Genomic DNA, 20,168 nt, shown 5'->3' on the forward strand with positions numbered 1-20,168 from the left:
CACTTCCCACCCCATGGTTTCCCTGTCTCAGGGCCTGGGCAGACGGTGCCTCCTCGGCTCCTCATTCATGGGCTCCTGGGCTGCCATGGAGCCATTAGCCAATCTATGTGTTCACTGAAGCTCAAGAGGGGGAGGGCCCACTGCCTAGTGCGTCCCCGCAGCTGGCAGAATAAGTCTTCCTGGTCGCAGGACTCAGGTTCTAGTCATCCAGGATGGAATGTGACATGCAGGCTCACCAGACCGTAAGACTCGGGTCCTAAGGACAAAGAAGGGCAGAACCATGCTTCCAAACTTCCCAGTGGTTTAGAGCCTCACTCTCATCATGAGTCTATCCTAGCACCACCCCAGGTCCCTTGGAACCACGAGACTAATGTATGGTGCCTCCTCTTGTTGTAGGCGTGGAAGGTTCATCTGATGGGCCCTGCTGGCTGCACAATGAACCTGCGCAAGACACATGTTCTCTACAAGGCTGCAGCCCCACAGCAAGGTGAGGCATAAGCCATACATATGGCTCTCATATTGTGTCCCAGCTCGCATGAGATGCATCCTGTATTTGTCCAAGTACAGCCGACCTAGCAACCCAGTCTCCAATTTAGCAGGGTGTGACTGCTCCCCAAATGCCTCCTCACTGGGGGCTGGTAAGTCACTGCAGCAGCTCACCAGAGCTGGCAATGTCCCCACAGCTGCCACGCCTTTGTCCTTTGTCTTGTCTATATCCCAGGGTGGGTACTCCAGCATTCACACTGTCACTGTGGGGTCTGCAGCCCACCTGTAGACAGGAATCCTCTTCTCATGTGTTGTGTGTCCTGTGCGTCTGTCTCCACTGCAGGGAAAGGCCCAGCAGCAGCAAAGTCCAGCACCTCAGCACCCAAGGCGGGAAGCAAGATCCCCACCCCAAAGGGAGGCCTTAGTAAGAGCTCCAGCAGGACGCACACGAGGCGGTGACAGCTTTCAGTTCCGTCTCTGACAGGCTGTGCAAGGTCCCCGTTCTAAGCCATGTGTGTTGGCATGGGGATGCAGGGCTCTGTGCCCACTGTCCCTTGGCCTCTTGTGTCCCAGTGTCTACTCTCACAGGAACAGTACATGATATGACCAAAGAGCCCTTTCCAATGTGGCCACAGTTCTGGGCCTATGTCAGTGCTCAGGACACCGAGCACAGCACCCACTCCCCTTACTGTCAGTGCGCAGGACACTGAGCACAGCACCCACTCCCCTTACTGTCAGTGCTCAGGACACCGAGCACAGCACCCACTCCCCTTACTGTCAGTGCTCAGGACACCGAGCACAGCACCCACTCCCCTTACTGTCAGTGCTCAGGACACCGAGCACAGCAACCACTCCCCTTACTGTCAGTGTTCAGGACACCGAGCACAGCACCCACTCCCCTCACTTCTGAGAAGAGACACCCCAAACGTGGAGCTCACTGGAGTCTCGCACACATCAGGCTTTGCCCAGGTCTGAGCTCAGCTCTGGTGGCCTTAGAAGACTGCAGCAACCCATGCTGAGCCTGCCGTGCTCTCTCTCGTGGTCCTGTCGGCCAGGTTGTCACACCATATATAGCAACAAGCAATAAAGGAAATCAAGCAAAAGACAGCCATTCTAAGAGCAGGCCCCTCCCTTGTACACTGCCCAGTGCTCCCCGTGTGCACCTGTCCCTGTGGTCCACTGACAGCCCTGCCTAGATGCCTTCCCTCCGTGGGTGCAGACTCTGCTGCAGAGTCCTGAATGAATGGATTCTGAATGTTCCCTGGTCACTTTATGCACACCTGACCACAGCCCACATGCAGACTTCAGTTTTCCTTATGACAAAATGAGCACCTTCCACATTTGCCTAGCCCACAAAGACAAGTCGCATGCACCTTGCTGGCCCCGCGCCTCCGAGTCACTTCTGTCACATTCCGTGATGTAACTGAATCCACGTTCCCAAGTCCTTCATAGTGCCCACTGAACAGTGACACAGAGCTTAGGACATAGCCGTCAGCAGCTCACTCTCCTTGTCCTTGTCCCTCCTGTCACTGAAGGATGGGCCCTCTCAGGGCCTGCACTGTTTCCTGAGGTTTTCCTGGTGTCCCTTTGAAATGTCTAGGATTGAGGAAATAAGTAGTATAAAATCATATTCTTTAAAACTCCTAACCATGTGAAAAAAGTCCATAAAAATGTGCATGTGCCGAGCAGCACGCACCCTGGGATCCTGTCAGGCATTTAGCGAGGCGAGAGAGCGGGCCATGACTAAGAAAGCAGAGCAGGGCGCCGGGGGATGATAAGGCGGTCCTTCAGCTCAGAGGTGCCGGTGGCGTCTCCTGCCCACTTTAGAGTCCAGACGATGATGGAAAGTCGGCCTCAGAGCAGAACAGGTAGTCACCTGTAATGGCATCTATCTGTTGTAACCTTGAGGCACTGTAAAAACCCTTCACGTTTAGTCCAGTTGGTGGCTCACACCAACTGTCACTGTGCTCCTGTCACTTGGGAGGCTGAAGTTAGAAGCATGTCACAGGTTCAAAGCCTGAGCTACAGAGTGAGACTCTGACTCAAAATTAAAACAGGACAAAAAAGAAACCTTCGTTTTTAGCTCTCATGTTTTACCCATTACAGAATCATGAGTTTCTGCAGAGGCGACTGGCAGCACTGGCAGCCACAAAGCCCCACATCACTGTGCTTGGTTCAGGGACGGAGCTGTGCGCCCCCAGCCGGTCGTAATACCTAAGTGGAACACTCCTCAAATCCTCACGAATGCTACATTGTGGATATTTAATATTTATTTATATTATTTTCATAAAAGATTCTATTTAATTTAAAAGAATTGTGTCATATCTAATACTAGAATACAAATGTAAATACCTTTAATGAAAACTTGCAAATTTTTAATGTTTTAACATAGTTTTCTATTTGTCTTTATTTCAGGTATAGAATAATATATTTTTATTGTTGCTTTTGAGGGTTTCTGTGCTAATTTGCCTTGAGTACACTAATACAGTAAAGATCATTCTGCTTCTTGTCACTTTTATTACCTTCTTTAGCCCGGCTTTGCTACATTGTGGGTTCTTCTTCTTCCCACCCTTTATCTCCCCAGCCTCATTTCCTGTCACTAGATAGGGAGAGAGAGAGAGAGAGAGAGAGAGAGAGAGAGAGAGAGAGAGAGAGAGAGAGCTGAATCTAATCTCTTCTTGTTTCTTCTTTGAGCACAACTTCAAACAAACTGCAGCCAACCCCTCTGAATGACCAGCAACCATTTACCCCGTTTTTTCCAGGCCGTAGCATTTATATACCATCTGAAAAGTTCCCAGGATTTCAAATGCCACACAGTTGCAGAAACCATCTGCAGCTGGCAAAACCACATCTCCGCTAGAGCATGAGGCAAATGATAGTCAGCTGCTGCAGAGTGTCTGAAGCAGCCCCACATCCCACACCGGGACTGGAACAAAGTCATATATATATATATACACACACACACACACAAATATATATATATATATATTTGGGTTTTTTTTCGAGACAGGATTTCTCTGTATAGCCCTGGCTGTCTGTAGACTGGTCTGGCCTCGAACTCAGAGATCCGCCTGCCTCTGCCTCCCAAGTGCTGGGATTAAAAGTGTGCGCCACCACCGCCCAGCATAAAATCATATTTTTAATAATATTTCTGTGTTTTTTAAAGAAACCAAAATTTCAGAGTTGCTACCACAATTTTTACATACATACTTGTCTTTTATTCTATTTATTCCTTATATGTGTGCTTTGTACAATGTGTATGCCCAGTGCCCTGGAGTTAAGAAGAGGGCACCAGATCCTCTGGGACCGGGGTTGTGGTTAGGAGGCACCACAACCACTCACCCTGTTTTTGTAAGTACAGGAAGTTGAACCCAGGTCCACTGCAAGAGCAACAAGTGCTCTTAACCACCAGGCCATCCCTCCAGCCCTGTTTCTTGTCTCTGAGTCAGAGCTAACTATGCAGCCCTGGCTGTCTCAGAGATACACCCACCTCTGCCTCCCAGTGCTGGAGTTAAAGGCAAGCACCCCTGTGCACAGCTTGCAGTTGTGATAAAAAAGTAAGCAATGACAGGGCTGGAGATGGGGCTCAACTGGCAGCTTGCCTGCCCAGTGTGCACAAAACCCTAGGATTGACAATCTCCCAGCAATCTCAAGGTCCAAGGCATCCTTTGGCTACAAGTAAATTAGAGGCTAGCCTGGGCTACATGCAGCCCTACCCGGAAAGAAGGGGGGATGGGCAATGTAGATCACTCTGAAGTTGGTAGTAAGAGCAGCACTGCCCTTACTTTTGCTGAGGAGAAGGGTTTGGGAGAGCCAGGTCTCTAAAATAATGTTTAAAATGAACTTTTCCTCTATATGCAGAATGGAGAATTCACTCAGCGAGATAACTTCACAGAGTCCTGGGTTTTCTCCAGCTGCTGGGCAAGAGCCACACTTCACAATTCTGTCAGAATAAGTTGTTTACTACCAAGAAGCTGAAAGATGCTAAGCTATGTACAGAACATAGAATTAATCCCATAGAATGAATTCACACTACCTGTGACTTCTCAAGTCACGAGTCCTTGAAGAGCTCTGACCAAAAGGGGTGGGGGCAGACTTTCAAGGTACAGTCAACAAAGATATTGTGTCTTCCAGAAGACTCTTACACTTAGTACACTTCAGGAACAACTAGTAAAAGAACAAACACCACAACTTCAGCCACATCTAAAACCCAAGATGGAGATAGTATAATTGCTTCTAAATATACAACAGTACTTCCCAATGCTGCCTTGGCAAGTTAGCACAACCCTAGTGGCTTCCCACAACACAAAGGCGTTACCTTACTGTCCTGCTGTACTGAGGTCTGGCACGGGTCTTTGTGGGCCAAGACATGCATAAGGTCCATTCCTTTCTGGTGGAGAGCCCATCTGCTTCTCTTTTCCAAATCCAAGGGCTGTCTCTGTGGCAACTCCAGACTGAATCTATCACTGTTCATCTTTCTGTGTCCTTCTCTCCTGCTTCTCTTTTAAGGACCCTTGGTGGTGTGCCAGGCCTTCCTGTTTGCATGGGTTATGCTTGATATAACTGCAGCCATCCTAAGTCATAAGTACCAAGAATGTCTCCCCACACACACACCCCCATCCTCCGACACCCTACCCCACCCCGCGGCTGGGTTTTCCTGCACAGTTCCCCAGCCAACTGCAAGTAAGGTTACTAATCATAATCCAAGCTCTACAGATGTGCCTGCCTTCCATACTATCTTATGATGAACCAAGTGCATTCCAGTTGCAATGCAATGCAGCGAGTTTATCCTGGACCATTATTTCTGACCACCAGACCTCACCCTGGAGCATTAAGTAGTACCTATGGAAGCTTGTTAGCTCTGTCTTCTAAGGAAGACAGCAGATAAATCAACTTCAACCTCTGGGATTACCTTGCAAACCAAAACTTAATTAAGGTGGTTGGATCATACCCTGGCCCGGGACTGCTCCCTGTCCTCCAACCCCCAGTACTGGATTGAGCCTTGGGCCGACATGTTTCTACCAACTGGACTACCTCTTGTTGCCTGTCCCAAGGCTTATGTCGGTACCTTGAAGATAGACTGGGGAAAGTGGGGAGCGCTATGGAGCCCTTTATATCTTTTCCTCGTCCCAATATGCCATATTAATTAAATATTTCTCATTGCCTGTCTCTTTTATTATTTTTGAAATATGGTCTCATGTCGCTCAGGCTGGCCTCAAACTTGCTATAAATCCGAGGATGACAGTGAAATCCTTATCCGGCCTCAACCGGCTGAGTTCTGGGATGACAGGTGTGTGTGTGCGCGCGCGTGTGCGCCCATGCCCCGTTTACGCTGTGCTGGGAATCAAACTGAGAGCTTCATGCATGCCAGACAAGCGCTCTACTAACTAAGCTACATCCCCAGAATAATCATGTCTTTAGCCGGTATCTGGGTGGTCGGAAAGGTGACCACCTATTCTATAGGACTACCCGAATCCACACTACACAGCCTGCCGCTGTGCGGCTGAGGCTTAAAACAGAGCGGCCCCATACACCTGTCCCTCAAACCCCTGCGTCTAGACTCTCTGGCGAGCGAGTGTGCTCTCTATGGTCATTTCCGGCACCCGACGGAAGTTCAGCGCCGCACTCCGGAAGCGGCTCACGGGCGGCGTGATGGCGGTGGCGATGGCTGTGTCGGAGGCCTGGCCGGAGCTGGAGCTGGCCGAGCGCGAGCGCCGGCGCGAGCTGCTGCTGACTGGGCCTGGGTTGGAGGAGCGGGTGAAGGCGGCTGGCGGGCGGCTACCGCCGCGGCTCTTCACGCTGCCGCTGCTGCACTACCTCGAGGTGAGCGGCTGCGGCAGCCTGCGCGCGCCGGGGCCGGGCCTTGCGCAGGGCCTGCCGCAGCTGCACAGCCTGGTGCTGCGGCGCAACGCACTGGGTCCCGGCCTGAGCCCGGAGCTGGGGCCGCTGCCCGCGCTGCGCGTGCTCGACCTGTCAGGCAACGCGCTGGAGACGCTGCCGCCGGGCGAGGGCCTGGGCCCCGCCGAGCCCCCTGGTCTGCCGCAGCTGCAGAGCCTCAACCTCAGCGGCAACCGCCTGCGCGAGCTGCCCGCCGACCTGGCGCGCTGCGCCCCTCGCCTGCAGAGCCTCAACCTCACCGGCAACTGCCTGGACGCCTTCCCGCCGGAGCTCTTCCGGCCAGGAGCTCTGCCTCTGCTCAGTGAGCTGGCAGCTGCCGACAACTGCCTGCGGGAGCTCAGCCCAGACATCGCGCACCTTGCTTCGCTCAAGGTCAGTGGGGCCGGAGGGGAGTTGGTCGCACCCTGCTGTCCCTCCTTGGAGGATGTCTTGGCTTCCGCAGCCGGTCCGTCTCCTCTCACTTCTCAGACCTGCGAGCTTAGGGGGTCTCTGGACGTGTGAAAGTTGTCATCAATATTGGGCTTCTTATGTGGAAAGAAATCCAAGAACAGAGAGCTAGGTGTGGCGCGCGCGCGCGCGCGCGCGCGCGCGTGTGTGTGTGTGTGTGTGTATGTGTGTGTGTGTGTGTGTTTGTAAGACTGATCGAGTTTCCAAATGGCGGGGCGTCCAGACAAGGCACCAAAACACGAGAGAACTGGAATTGACATATTCACTCCTAACAGCAGCCTTCAGAAGTTCAGAGGGTGGGGTCGTGGCTTCCCTTTCATAGAAATCCGAAGTGCTTACCCAAAGCCAACAGCACACCTAGCCCTAGCGTTTTCTTCCGGTCTGCCTTGCGTAAGAGATTGGTTTCTTTGTGGTCCCGGCTCCCCACCAGGTGCTCATTGTGTGTTGAGTGAGACACGGGGAGGCAGAAGGTGCAAAGCCACAGCCAGACCTGCCTCCAGTCTAGGATCTCCACAGTCCAGTCCTGTCCATCTGGCCTTGTCAGTCCCCCCTGCCACACCCCCTACCTTCTGCATTCTTGGTAGTGCAAATTTGTGTGTTCTCATCCTTGAGTTCACGCAACCTTTCCCAATGATGGATTGGCAAGGAAATCTGCCTCTCCCTCCCCTTTCCCCCAACCCCCTTCCCCCTCCTCAGGGGGGGGGGGCAGTGGAGAAACGGGCCAGGTGATACAAGATGATGCCTGTTTGTTTGTTATCTCCTGGGGGAGGCTATGGAATGAGACTCCCTGAGGTACTTTGGCCCTCTATGTTATAGGCATCCCTAATACTGTTCTGCCTTCCTATGTCGTAGGTATTTTGGTTTTCCAGAAGGCTGATGACTGTTCTAACATGGTGCCTGTCTTTGCATCAGCCATTGAGTGCTGTGGTTTTTGAGACTGAAGTGGTGCCTTGCATCGTCTCACATGGCCCTCATCGCCATGCTGTGATCCCTCTCCAGCAGAGGCAGCCCTGGTTGTCACTGTGCTGGTCAGGGTTTGTGTTACTCTGGAAGTTCGGATGTAAGATGTTGAGCGCGCCCTGCAAGACATCCAGATGCCCCCAGCACAGCCATTCACAGCTTCCTGTGGGCACTGGGAGGAGGCTAGCACATCTGCCCTGCGTCAGCCCGAAAGGCTTTGCGCCTGTGCTTGCCCATCACACCTTTAACCCTGGCCCCACTCCCAGGAAAAGGTTGCCATTCTAGGCACTGAGGGCTGGCTAAACATGAGCAAGCATCACCTTCCTCACCAGGACACTTCACCCTGTGGCTCTGTGTGGCAAGACCCACCTGCCTCTCTCTGACTCACTCTCCACCTTTGCCGCTGTCCTCACAGGGCCCCGGGCAGATGCTCGCCTGGTGTTGGGACTGTTGCTTCCTGCTCTGACCCACCCTTGTCAGGTGGTGCCCCTGGAAGATGGCCTCCCTAAGCTGTTTCTGAGGCTGTACTTACCACGCAGCCCCACCACTGCCCCTCTTCTGTTTATTGCTCTCCCAGGCCTTCAGCAAATTGCATTTTAACAGTAGAAGCAGAAACATGCCATTAACCCAGTGTTTGAGAAGTGTGTTGATCCCACTCTAGTCAAGGGCATTGTCCACAAAACTCCTTCAGGGAGTCCAGAAGCTCAGTATCCACAGGGTTACAGACAGGCTGTTACAAACCTACTGTCAAATAAGGCCTTTGTCATCTGTCAGGCGTCCAGTGAGCCGGTTCCTCTGGGCTCTGGGCTGGTGACTTCACAGGGTTGAGAAGGTACAGGCTCTGGTAGTTTGTCTTACACGCCCCATTCCTTGGTTCCTCAGAGTAGTTACTCAGGAACCAGTTATGTCCTAAAAGGGTAGGCTCTGCCTCCAGTGGAAGTGGACCTGTCAAGACCTGGTGTCAAGGGCACAGGGTACTGGTCTGAGACCCAGACTCATCTGAGGCTGATGGCTACACCGTGGAGAATGCCAGCCCAACTTTCTGTGGCAGGTCAGAGTCAGCACACTGAGACACTGCACAAGCTTGCTCCTGGTGACTCCCTTGCAGGGTATCCTGCCTTGCACTCACCTATCAGGCCCTGATGTTGTCTGACCTCTTCCCCTCAAGGGCCGTGTCCTCATGCTTTTCTCCTTTAGCTTTTATAGCTGTCCTCTGCCTCCTGGGTTCCTGCTGTACCTTGGTGGCATGTCCAGAGCCCCTCTGTCCTGTGTCTTCTCCACACCAAGCAGCCTGATGGCTTGAGCCATACAGATTCCTTCTCACTTGCTTCAGAGGTAGAGGCTGAGCAGCTGCACCATCCAGAGCAGACAGTGGCAGTCAGGCCTGAATCTGTCAGTCATCCTCCTAATCTCACAACCCTGTTCCTAGGACTCAACTGCCACAGATTGTCTGAGTGCAGAGGTGAGGAGGAATCACCTGTGGTCGCTGTCGACCTCTCCCTGGCTCCTCCAGAGCAGTGTTTGATGTAAGAACAAACAATAAGGCAGACCAGAATCCCCACCAGCCCTGAGAAAGAGGTGTTTATGTATTATGATTCTCAGAACTGCTTCCAAGCCAGGCATGCAGCACAGGGTACCTGTTGGCAAAGACACATGGACAGATGCCTGTTTCCTGCTGTAAAACATAGTCCTCTGGACATAACAGCCGTCATCCTCATCAGAACAGTTGTGACCATTTGTGAGAGAGCGCCACGATCAGGCCTGTTGAGTATTGGTGCCACTCATAGGAGAGACAGAGGGTCATTGGAACTGACCTCAGTCCCTCCTAGCCCCATGTATATAACTCTCCCCAGTTCCATGAGGCCTTGTGACCTAGGGAGGTATGTATAGACACTCTGTCTAGCCAGCTCTGGGGACGCCATCATCCATGCTGTGCTGAGACTGCCACAGTATGGATGCTTTGAGGTCACTCCCATTCCTGTAAGTAACCCTTCTCATGTTCTGTGAGAAAGCTCATTAAACTCACAGGCTCCCAAGTTGGACACCATTGCTCTACACGGCAGGGTAGGATGTGCTTATGTCTCCCTTCCTAGGGAAGGGGATTTTGACCCCCAGCCTGCGATTGAGCTCCTCTCTACCAGCCAGGCTGCCTGGAGGCTGAAGAGCTGCACACTCTTCTGCTGTGTTGAAAGCAGCAGCATTTGTCCACCAGTAGAATAGCGGCAGGAAGTTCTTTCCTACAGACCCCTGGGCATTGTGTGTGTGGTATGAACACACCTCAGGTAGTGACGGTGATGAGGCAGTGTACCCTGGCGATGTCATGCTTGGTATGGGGAGAGGGTTTGTTGTATTTCTCTGTTTTGTGATTACATTGAAGAGATAGCTGGGTGTCATTTGGGGAGCCTGCTTGAGATTGGAAGGGGTCCTGGTCTATCCCCTAGTCTGCTGATAGGTTTGCGTGTTCGGTACTGTAATTGCAGACCTGACATTGTTGAATTGGCTAGCCTCTGTCAACCAAGGAGGGGGAGGGGCATGGCAGTGGGGCAGCCATGCAAGTCACCTGTGGACTAGTCTGCCTGTGGCTTCTGGGCTGGACCCCAGCAAAACATGCTGTCCACCTGCTCAGGCCTGGCTGTCCTGACTCCCTCTCACTGCAGACACTGGACCTCTCCAACAATCAGCTAACGGAGATCCCTGCTGAGCTGGCAGACTGCCCCAAGCTCAAAGAGATCAACTTTCGAGGGAACAGGCTTCGAGACAAGCGCCTGGAGAAGATGGTGGGTGGCTGCCAGACCAAGTCCATCCTGGAGTACCTGCGTGCTGGTGGCCGCGGCGGGCGGAGCAAGGGCCGGCAGGAGGGCTCTGAGAAGGAGGACAGAAAGAAGAGGCGGGAGCGGAAGCAGCGTCGGGAAAGCGGGGAGGGCGAGGAGGAGGTAGCAGACTCGGCCAGACTGATGCTCAAAGTCTTGCATGTCTCTGAGAACCCCACACCCCTGACAGTCAGGGTGAGCCCGGAGGTCAGGGACGTGCGCCCATACATCGTGGGGGCTGTTGTGAGAGGCATGGACCTGCAGCCAGGAAACGCACTCCGGCGCTTTCTCAACTCCCAGGTGGGCACTCCGCGGGCAGACTTGGTAGGCTGTGTGCTGGGGTGGGTATGCATGCAGCAGACAGATTTGGGGAGTCTGCATGCTGGGGTGGGCATGCATGCAGCAGACAGAATTGGGGAGTCTGCATGCTGGGTATATCATTGGGGCCAGCAGTCAAGTCGGGGACAGGAGGCAAAGATGGTTTCTATGCCTCAGTTTCCCTAGTTCAGGGTGAAGAGGGTCCATTGCCTATTCCCCATAGATGCTTGGTACCCAGAGCACACCCTTGTCAAGCGTCTATTGGGCCATGGTTCCGCCACACACTTTCACATGTTACCATAGTTAGGACATAAATTTATTAATGTTTGATATTAGGGGACATTGCTAATTTCTACAGACCATGTTAAAAATGTCTCTTTCCAAGCAAGGGAGTACACACCTTTAATCCAGCAGAGACAGACAGATCTCTGGGAGTGTGAGGCCAGCCTAGCCTACATAGCAAGTTCCAGGCCAACCAAGGCTACATAGAGTCTATCTCCAAAATAATACTAGCCAGGCAATGGTGACGCACACCATTACTCCCAGTACTTGGGAGGCAGGGACAGGAGGATCTCTCAATTCAAGGCCACTTTGGTCCCCAGACGTAGTTTCAGGACACAAACCCTGTCTTGAAAAACCAAAACAACAAAAAAGGAAGGAAAGATGATGGTGATGTGGGTAAGAGTCCCCTCATGTCAGCAGCACACTCGTGGGAGCTCTCGGGTCAGGCTGGCTGGACCACTCCCTAGGTGGCCTCCCATGAGCAGTGAGAAGCACGTCTTACTTGGCATTTGTGTCTAGCAGAGGCAGGTACAGCCTGTGCCAGCAAGACCAGAGTGGCTGGGTGAGACCTCCTTCAGCAGCTCAGGGAGGAAGCAATGGTGCCCTGTCCCCCAGCCATGCCCAGCTTAGCCTCAGACCTGCAGCGGGCTGTCTTATAGATGAAGTAATAGGTCGAAACGAAAGTTCTTTAAAATGTAAGTGCCGTGTTCTAGAACTAAAGAGAAGAGAAAGGCTGGTGACCAGAAAAACACATGGTTGGGAGACAGAGGTGTTGGGCAGTGCCACTCTGCCGTGGCGAGCGTGCAGACTGCAGCCCATGGCTTCCGTGAAGGTGCCTCCCTGAGCCCCTGCTGTGCTCTCCTCTAGACGAAGCTCCATGACGACCTCTGTGAAAAGAGGACAGCAGCGACCATCGCGACCCACGACCTCCAGGCTGTGCGTGGACCCTTGCTGTATGCAGCCCGGCCACCCGAGGACCTCAAGGTGCCAACAGATCTACCTCTGCACTTGCTCTTTGCTTTAGCAGACTCACGGGATGGGGTTGGGCCTGGGAAGCTTAACCTGCTATTTTATAGGCAAGCGCATATGGGACATGGTTTCTGATTCCTTTCTGGGGCCCAGTGCATAGCTGTACAAATGCACATTGTCAGGGACGGGTTTGGAAGGTACTTCCCTTACTCCTCAACTTCTATGAGATGAGGCCTCACTCTGTAGTCCTGTCTATACAGGACTTGAACTCAGATCTCTGTCCTTCTGCCCCCCCCCCCCCCCCCGAGTGCTGGGATTAAGGGCATGTGCCACCGTGCCTAGCCAGCTCACCAACTTTTAACCAACGATTTTAGTTTATGTCCCACTTACAGAAGACCTGTAGTGTGAGCTGACTCCAGGCCATTGGCTTCCGAGCTTAGATTTGGCATGGAGACCCAGGGTGAAGGACTCAGGTGTCAGCTGCATGCCTGAATCAACTGGCTCATGCAACTAAATCCTCTCGCTCCGTCGGCCATCTCAGCAATTGAAACAGTTGTTTTGAGCTAGGTTTAAAGAGAAGCCCAGCTAGGTACTTTGAGTGTTGTGCACCCCATCTCCAAAGGGGTTTCTGGAAGTGTAGCCAGCCAGTGTGTTACATGTGATGGGCCTCAGGCTCTTGCTTCCAGATCTGGACAGTTGGTGACCTACTCCCAGCTAGAGATTAGGTAGAGAGAGGTGCACAGCATCCCTTGTGCCCAAAGGTGGTCTCAGCAGCAGGATGAACTGTGAGTTCTGCTCCTACAGATTGTGCCCTTGGGACGGAGAGAGGCCAAGGCCAAGGAGCTGGTGCGGCAGCTGCAGCTGGAGGCCGAGGAACAGAGAAAGCAGAAGAAGAGGCAGAGCGTCTCAGGGCTGCACAGGTCAGCGTGTTGCCACCATGTCAGCTGTACCTCAGCCAGCCCCTACAGCTGCCAGAAGCTCAAAACCACCAGATGGGGAGGGAATTTCCCTAGGCTTCCGTTTAAGAGAGACTGACTCCCCATCCTGAAAGGACCAGGCTCCATTGGGAGTCGGAGTTAGGGGCGGCATCCTGTTCCAGGGAATGGGGTGTTCTGCTCCTGGCAGCCATCGGGCTCTCCATGCCAGGGTCAGACCTAAGGCCTCTGTCGAGCTTCACTCCAGGGTCTCTGGGCAGGTGAGGATGCGGGCTGAGGCAGCTCTGGTGTCACGTGGCCACTCACTTGAGCTTTGATGTTGCACCTGGTTTGTCTGTAGTTTTGTCTCTGCTCAGCTTACCCACTGGCTCACACCTGCCCGGGTCCCTCCCGCACAGGTACCTTCACCTCCTGGACGGGAAGGAGAACTACCCCTGTCTTGTGGATGCTGAGGGAGATGTGATCTCTTTCCCTCCTATAACAAACAGTGAGAAGACAAAGGTAGGCAGGCAGATCTGCTGTTTGCTCGTGTCCTCTGGCCCACCAGCCCACCCCCCACCCCCACCCCGGTAGCCTGCTTACAATAGAAGTGCAGAGGAGGGCTGGGGTCCTTTGCTACATGCGCTTCTGACCACTGTGCCTGGTGTGTGCAGTGCTGGGATTTATCCGAGGTGTCATGCCTCCAGGGCAGGCAGGCTACACCTCCAGCCTTCCGAAGCTCTGCTCAGAGATTCTTCTGAATATGTTGAGCTGCTGGCAGCCCAACACCAATAACTATTCTTTTCTGAAATCCAATTCTTAAGATTAAGAAAACAACCTGCGACTTGTTCTTAGAAGTAACGAGTGCCACTAGCCTGCAGCTCTGTAAGGACATCATGGACACCCTCATCCTGGTGAGTGAGGGCAGCCTGGTGTCCCCACCTCCACATAGCCGCTGTCTGCTTGCTCTGTGGGCTACAGCAGCCCGACTTCCTGGGCCATTTCTTCTGTTAAAAAGGTTATTTTTGTTTGTAGAGAATGGCAGAACTGAGCAAAAGCACTTTAGAAAATAAAGAGGAAGACATGCTCTCAGGCACAGAAGCTGATGCCAGATGTGGGCTTTCTGATCCCAGCCTGAATCCGAGTGCTGGGAACGATGGACAGTGCTCCCTGGTGGTGGAGCAGGTCCGCGTGGTGGACCTGGAAGGGAGCTTGAAGGTGGTGTACCCATCCAAGACTGACCTGATCGCCCTTCCTCCTCACGTGACCGTGGTCCGCTGACACCAGGCTGCGCCACATCACTCCGCCCACTGTGGCTCCTGTAGGAGGTATGTTGTAGATGTCTGCGGAATTGATTGTTCTTTGCTCTGTTTCTCTGGGTGTTTTAAGGTGTCTGCTTTTGTCCAGGTGACTGTGGTAATGTGAGTTTGTGCCATCATTATAGCTCCAGTGTGGTTCTCCTGTCTTCTGTCCTCATGGGTCACTCAAATAACTGCTGGAAAGGTTCTGAGTCATGTGGCCAGTAACTTAGCAAAGACACCAAGCATGGCTGACGGTGCCGGGCACATTCAGGCTGAATGGCAGGCATTCTGTTGGACAGTATTTATTTTTCTACATGTTAATAGCATTTTTTTTTTAAAACATCACCTGTGCAAAGACAGTTAAGAACATCATGTTGTGAGCGTACTCTTCTTAGAGCTTGTTTCCAGACATGTTGCTGCTGCCATGCTCCTGGCAGCATCTGCCTCCCACAGCTATGCATGGAACTGGAGTGCTGGTCATTGTTGGCACATCTGTGCCTTGGTCACAGAAGTTACCCATGCCCCTGTCATCCTGTGTAGTCGGACAGATGCCTGTGAGTGGACCAGAAGGCTGGCTTGTGGACTGTGGGCTCTAGCTGAGGAAACACGTGGCCCTGCAGGCTCCATGTCAGCGTGTCCTATGCGCATCCTGTCTCTGTGCATGTGTTGGCATCTGTACTCAGCACACAGCTGCCCTCCCTGGAGCCAGAGTGCTTGGTCCTAAGGACCCAGCAGCTGCACAAAGGACTTGGTGGCCCCATGCCTTACCATCTGACTGAGAAGAGACCCAGACCCTCAGCCTTCCCACCCGATACCTTCTCCTTGGTGGTTTCCGACCTCAAAGGACAATTTCTACCTTCTGTAAAAGAACAACTGTTAAGGGTTGTTTGCAGATTTTGTTCTAAGGCCATGCAAGAGCCTAGTCAGAGCTAGTGAGGCTCCAGGCCCCTCATGGCAGACCCTGGACAAAGCTGGTGGCTGCTCTCGATGGGACACAGCTATTCAGAGGTCCCTTTGAATGGCTGTGGCAAGAATTCACCTGCTAAGTGTTTAGGGTGGAGCTGCCCTGTGCCCATCCTGTCTCCCCAGTTCTTGCTGTTCCCTCCAGCACAACCCGAGTGTGAGATTCATTGAGATTTTTGGAACTGTTTTTACAGATTCAAGCAGAATGCCTCTTTGTTCTAATAAAACTAATAAAAGCCCTTGGTAACAACATCTGTGCATCAGCAGCCTTGCAGCTCACCAGTCCCCAGGTGTACAGGCGTCATACGTGGGAAAGCAGCCCAAACCCCCACCAGGGTCCATGACCGTGGGGTCACTGAGCAGCTCTCGGAAGATTACCGGACAGTTGCTAGGCATGGGCTGGGAGCACCTGATCCAGTTTGGAGTGCAGGATGTGGTGAGATGCCCGCCTCCCACTGTCAGCCTGGAGAACAGGACCACAGAGATGCCTGAGGACTCAAAGCACTCTTTTCCCTTTCCTTTCCTTCCCTTCCCTTTTCCTTTTCCTTTCCTCTTTCCTTTCCTTTCCCATGGTGCCCCTGCATAGAATATTCCTCCTTCTCCCTGTCCCACTTCCCCACTGCACCCCATGTCCCTGACTCAGTCATGTCTGCCCTGTCCCGCCACACACCTGTTCCAAAGACTGCCTTCTGTCAAGGGCTCCACTAGGCCTTAGGCATCCTTCACTGGACTGCCTGCAATGCCTGCCTTGCATTGGCTCAGGGCTGGGCGTGGGGTGGAGAACACACCACTGTCTTACTCCATTTGGGGCAGAGTTGTCTGTTAGACTTGGGGTCTAGACTTGTACTGCAGAGGTCTCGGCCCGTTGGGGTAGCTCTACTGCAGACTCCCACATGCGGACCACTGAAGCTTAGGACAGTCCAAACCAGGAGCCTCAGGAAGAGGCCAGCCATACCCACCTCGCTGGCCAGATTGCCAAGCCCCTAAACTTGCCAGTGTGGTAAGAGTAAGAGGGAGGGGGCTTTCTGGCCAGGAAGCAACAGGGGTTGACTTCTGGCCACTGATAGCAGCAGCCCCTGTGCCCTCCACAGACCTCACATTTTTCTAGCCCTAGTCTGCAAGCCTGGGACCATGTCACAGCATACCGGGAACAAGGTGTGGTCCAGGGAAATTCTACATAGGCCACTGGAGTGGGGACCAAAGTCCCCTTATGTGTTCAGGGCCTTGTCCTCACATGGTCCAGTAAGGAGGGAACAGGTCCAGCCACATCCTGACCCTTGGGTCTCTGTGTTCTTGGGAGAGGGCCCAGCCAGGAGGGGCACATTCCAAGACAGAGCCAAACAGGAGGAGCTATGGAGGGCCAGGCCTGGAACAAGTCATGCCCGGCTGGGCAGCTCTAGTAGAGACAGTCACCCACTGTTCTTCAGCAGTGATTTGTCTAGTCTCCTTAATGAGTGTGGGCTGGTGGGGAGGCAGCCAGCAGTGCGCTTTGCTTCTCTCAGGGCCATTCCTGAGGTGGTAAGCCTCTGCCCTGCACAGAAAAGTCTGAGGCCCTGTCTGTGTCCCCTGGAAAAAATATAGGAGCCACAATCATTATTCAGAGCCCACCTTGCACAACCAGGAATCTGGAAGGCTGAAAGGACCAGGATCCCTGCCTACAGGGAGAAGCTCACCCCCTAGGGCTGCCAAGCACCCCTCCACACAAACCAGCCCTCATCCCAACCTCAGCTAGGGATGGGCCTGGGCCCTAGACCGGGAAAGATCTAGCATTGGCCAAAGGAATCTGGGTGCCGTGGGTGCAGAGCCCAGCCTGGGGAGGTTCCCTGCTGCTGCTGGAGCTGAACCTAGCCTCCAGCCTCTGTGCCTCTGGTGGCTGCCTGGGCTAGCTAAGGTGTCAGTCCTGGGTCCACCCTGTGTGCTGGAGATGGGGAGCCATGTTGACCGCGCACACTGGTGTCTTCATATGCCCTGGGGTTCTGTATGGAGGAGTGTCTGCACAAATGCTCTGTGTGCACAGGAGGGAACCCCCAGGGGAGGGAGCGGGCAGCATTTATTTGCACTTGTGCACATAGTAGCCAGTGATGTAGCCCAAGATGAAGATGATCCAGAAGAGGGCCACTCCACCCAGCACCTTCATGGCTATGCCCAGCTTGCCAGAGCACAGCTTCTGGGAGATCCTAGGATGAGAACAGTCAGTGAGCCCAAGCAAACGAATGGGGAGGTTCCTGAGTGGGCTTGGGTGGGGAGGCAGCAGGCTAGATCGGGGGAAAGACTGGGGCAGACGGAGACCTGAGTGCTCGGCTAGAGGTGGGAGTTACCTGTCCACTCAAAGGTAACGGCCAGCACTACCATGGGCACCCGAGCAGGCTGGCAGGGGGCTGGGCGTGGACAAAGCTGGTCAGAACAGTGGGGGCCACTGGCCTGTTGGGACTGTACCTCCTATAGCACGAGGCCTCCTCTGAGCTGGACATGGCGGTCACGCTGACTTCATCGCGGCTACTGCTGTCCCACCTGCTGTAGTGAACACCACTCTCCTGGGACTGCATGCTGTAGACTTGGGTGGAGCTACTGCATTCAGAGTGGAGATGAGGCCGGGAATAAGACCAGATGCCCAGAAGCTGCAGTGAGGGGAGGGTCTGCCTGGAAGGAGGGGTTGGGATTTAACGGGATAATCAGAAACTAGCTCAGGGTCACATCTGAAGAACCAGATAAGGAAGGAATTCCAGCCCAGGGAGGCAGGGTGGTGGCTCAGCCCTGACCCTCAGGAATGTAAGCCACAGCATTGCCAGCTGGGGCCTCTCAGCTCAGGCTGAGGGGCTCTCCTCCCCAGTAAGACATTTATCAGGGGAGACAGCCAGTGCAGCCCTCAGAGACCAGGAAAGCATAGCTGCCAAAGACCTGATAACCGTCTTCCTCCCCAGCCCTACAGATAAGGCCTGGAGCTGCTCTCCAGAGAGGCTGGCAAGGAGAGGCATGAGCGGTGGCTGGTGGCTGGTACGGCTGGCCGGCCAGCCCGCAAGGAGGCCGGGCAGCAGCTGTCCTCAGCCCCTCCTCCACCTGCTGCCTGTCAGAGGAGTCAAGCAGGCCTTCTGTGGGCCCAGCAGCTCCAGAGGGCTGTAGATAGGAAGTAGAGACACACAACTGCCCAGAGCAGAGAGGTTCCTACCACCAAACCATCCCTGACTCCCCAAGGGCCAGCCATCCCAGGAAAAGAACAGACAGTGGGTTGGGAAGAGTGAAAGTGACATCACTACCACACATGGTTGCTCCTGCCTACAGCCAACAGGTCTATACTGGACACTAGCATGTCATTTACCCTCTGGCCTCTCCTGTGACCTCGTGTTTACCTAAAGGGAACAGGGCACACACTAGAAGTACAGGCTGTGAGATACGGATAAAGTTAGGCCCTGGGTACCCAGTGTTCCCTTGTGGCACCCAGCTCCAGGACCCTGTCTCCCCAGGGTCCCCAGCAGCTGGGACAATGGGGATACAGCCCATCCTACATAACCCTATGTACCTGAAGGTACAGCAGGCCAGCCACTGGGCTACAGGAAATATCTCCAGAACCCAGGATGCCCGGCTGAATGGGAGGAAAAAGGGTGCCATCTTAACAGCCACTGGGGTCTTCTGGTGGAGCCTCTGACTGACAACCTGAGGTGACAGTGTTGCTGGAGTGATGGGTGTTTCAGAAAGAATCCGCCAGCTGCTTGCTCCCTCCCGGGGCAGCCACGTTAGCCTGAGAAGGGCTGAAGACCCCAGTCTTTACTGTGTCACCAGCTGCGGGCTAACTACAGTGGAATATGGGGAGAGGGAACTTGCCTTCTCAAAAATGAGAGTAGCCGCCTCCTTCCTGCCCATGCGATGGCTAGAGCTGCTACACCCACATATTGCAGTCCAAATATCCATGCAACACTCGCCCTGGCAGGGCTGTGTCTAAATCTACAGCAGTCCCTGTGCACTGTAGACTTTGGGTGTGAGGAGAGGCTCCCTAGTGTGTTCATGCCTGACGGGGTAGGATCCTGCTGTTTGCAGACTGTGTTTGGCTGGACAGGCTGCAGATAGCAGCGAGCTCCTCCTGGGCCAGGCTGGTCTAGGCTTCCTTCACCCTAGTCTGCCATAGACACAGTAGGAAGGGCCTGCAAGGCCCCTTCAAACCCGGAGTGTCGCCTGGAGGGAATCCAACATGCAGCTGCTCATTAGACCCTCTTGCCCACAGAGCACCTCTGACACCCCAACTTACAAAGGCGCGTCGTGGTAGGGCTGAAGCCCCCGGTGCTCAGGAAGGCTGTCAGGGTCTGGATCCCACCTTTGCCCAGTAGGGCAAGCCAGATGTGAGGTAAGGTTGGTGCCTCGAGCCCTAAATAAAGAAAATAGCGGCGGGGAGAGAAGCAGTCAGCTAGGGAAAAGGAAGGAACTGGCCCCAAGGGTGATCCCGCTGAGCCTGCAGTTCCGGGCCTGACAGTGCTGCGTGGTTAGGCCTCCCTAGCCCTTTCCATTCCGGAATAATCCGGCCAGAGAAGCTCTGGCCCCGGAGGACTTCGGAGCGGTGGGGCATAGTGCCAGGCCCACCTCCCTGGGCTGCGCGGGAGGGAAACCGCGAAGTCTCTGCCTAGTGCGACTCACCTGTGTCTCTCGCTAGAGCCGCTCGCACTCCAGAGAAGTGTCGCCAGCCCCCTGGGGTGACGGGGGCGGGGCCGATGCGGTGGGGGGGGGGGAGGGCAGGGTCTGAAGGGCGGAGCCGAGGGAGGGAGACTGGGAAGCCCGCGGTCGCCAAGGAAGTCTAGTCCAGATGGGGAGGGGCGGACCCCCTCGGACTATCC

General features: G+C 54.0%; 3 protein-coding genes across 9 annotated transcripts in view; 2 read left to right on the top strand and 1 right to left on the bottom strand.

Annotated features, from left to right (window-relative positions):
* The window catches only part of Cep104 (centrosomal protein 104), a 34,631-nt gene extending 31,663 nt beyond the window's left edge, over nt 1–2,968 (top strand). For 3 of the 4 annotated variants that reach the window (XM_052178306.1, XM_052178308.1, XM_052178307.1), the window contains exons 21-22: nt 397–487; nt 830–2,556. In XM_052178306.1, the coding sequence (XP_052034266.1) occupies nt 397–487; nt 830–945 (207 nt within the window). In that variant the 3' untranslated portion in view covers nt 946–2,556. Of the gene's footprint in view, nt 1–396; nt 488–829; nt 2,557–2,592 lie in introns of those variants that run through there. The other variant, XM_052178309.1, reaches the window with a different exon arrangement.
* A 3,139-nt stretch (nt 2,969–6,107) lies between these two features.
* Nucleotides 6,108–15,600, top strand: Lrrc47 (leucine rich repeat containing 47). 2 transcript variants are annotated; one of them, XM_052178314.1, is made up of 8 exons: nt 6,108–6,756; nt 10,449–10,901; nt 12,069–12,185; nt 12,975–13,090; nt 13,504–13,606; nt 13,909–13,998; nt 14,120–14,412; nt 14,529–15,600. In XM_052178314.1, exons 1-7 carry the CDS (start codon nt 6,139–6,141, stop codon nt 14,363–14,365), a joined length of 1,743 nt encoding a protein of 580 aa, XP_052034274.1. In that variant the 5' UTR covers nt 6,108–6,138; the 3' UTR covers nt 14,366–14,412; nt 14,529–15,600. The 2 variants fall into 2 exon arrangements, with proteins under 2 accessions (XP_052034274.1, XP_052034273.1); XM_052178313.1 differs by having other exon boundaries at nt 14,120–15,600.
* A 1,752-nt stretch (nt 15,601–17,352) lies between these two features.
* On the bottom strand, nt 17,353–20,153 carry Smim1 (small integral membrane protein 1 (Vel blood group)). Of its 3 annotated transcripts, XM_052178317.1 has the most exons (4): nt 19,972–20,153; nt 19,589–19,705; nt 17,785–17,988; nt 17,353–17,525 (listed from the first exon to the last, which is right to left on the bottom strand). In XM_052178317.1, exons 3-4 carry the CDS (start codon nt 17,892–17,894, stop codon nt 17,399–17,401), a joined length of 237 nt encoding a protein of 78 aa, XP_052034277.1. In that variant the 5' UTR covers nt 17,895–17,988; nt 19,589–19,705; nt 19,972–20,153; the 3' UTR covers nt 17,353–17,398. The 3 variants fall into 3 exon arrangements, with proteins under 3 accessions (XP_052034277.1, XP_052034275.1, XP_052034276.1); XM_052178315.1 differs by lacking the exon at nt 19,972–20,153 and having other exon boundaries at nt 17,785–17,984; nt 19,589–19,675; XM_052178316.1 differs by lacking the exon at nt 19,972–20,153 and having other exon boundaries at nt 17,785–17,916; nt 19,589–19,672.
* Nucleotides 20,154–20,168: the final 15 nt, after the last annotated feature.

The sequence above is a fragment of the Apodemus sylvaticus genome, chromosome 3 (assembly GCF_947179515.1).
Source record: "Apodemus sylvaticus chromosome 3, mApoSyl1.1, whole genome shotgun sequence".
NCBI lineage: Eukaryota > Metazoa > Chordata > Mammalia > Rodentia > Muridae > Apodemus > Apodemus sylvaticus.

Bases quoted from the DNA above. Each gene is read 5' to 3' on its own strand.
- Lrrc47 (XM_052178313.1), top strand. From the start codon at position 6,139: ATGGCGGTGGCGATGGCTGTGTCGGAGGCCTGGCCGGAGCTGGAGCTG. The intron at 6,757-10,448 runs GTCAGTGGGGCC...CTCTCACTGCAG, and splicing joins CGCACCTTGCTTCGCTCAAG to ACACTGGACCTCTCCAACAA. The intron at 13,999-14,119 runs GTGAGTGAGGGC...TTTTGTTTGTAG, and splicing joins TCATGGACACCCTCATCCTG to AGAATGGCAGAACTGAGCAA.
- Smim1 (XM_052178317.1), bottom strand. From the start codon at position 17,894: ATGCAGTCCCAGGAGAGTGGTGTTCACTACAGCAGGTGGGACAGCAGT. The intron at 17,526-17,784 runs GTACAGTCCCAA...TTCTCATCCTAG, and splicing joins GAGGCCTCGTGCTATAGGAG to GATCTCCCAGAAGCTGTGCT.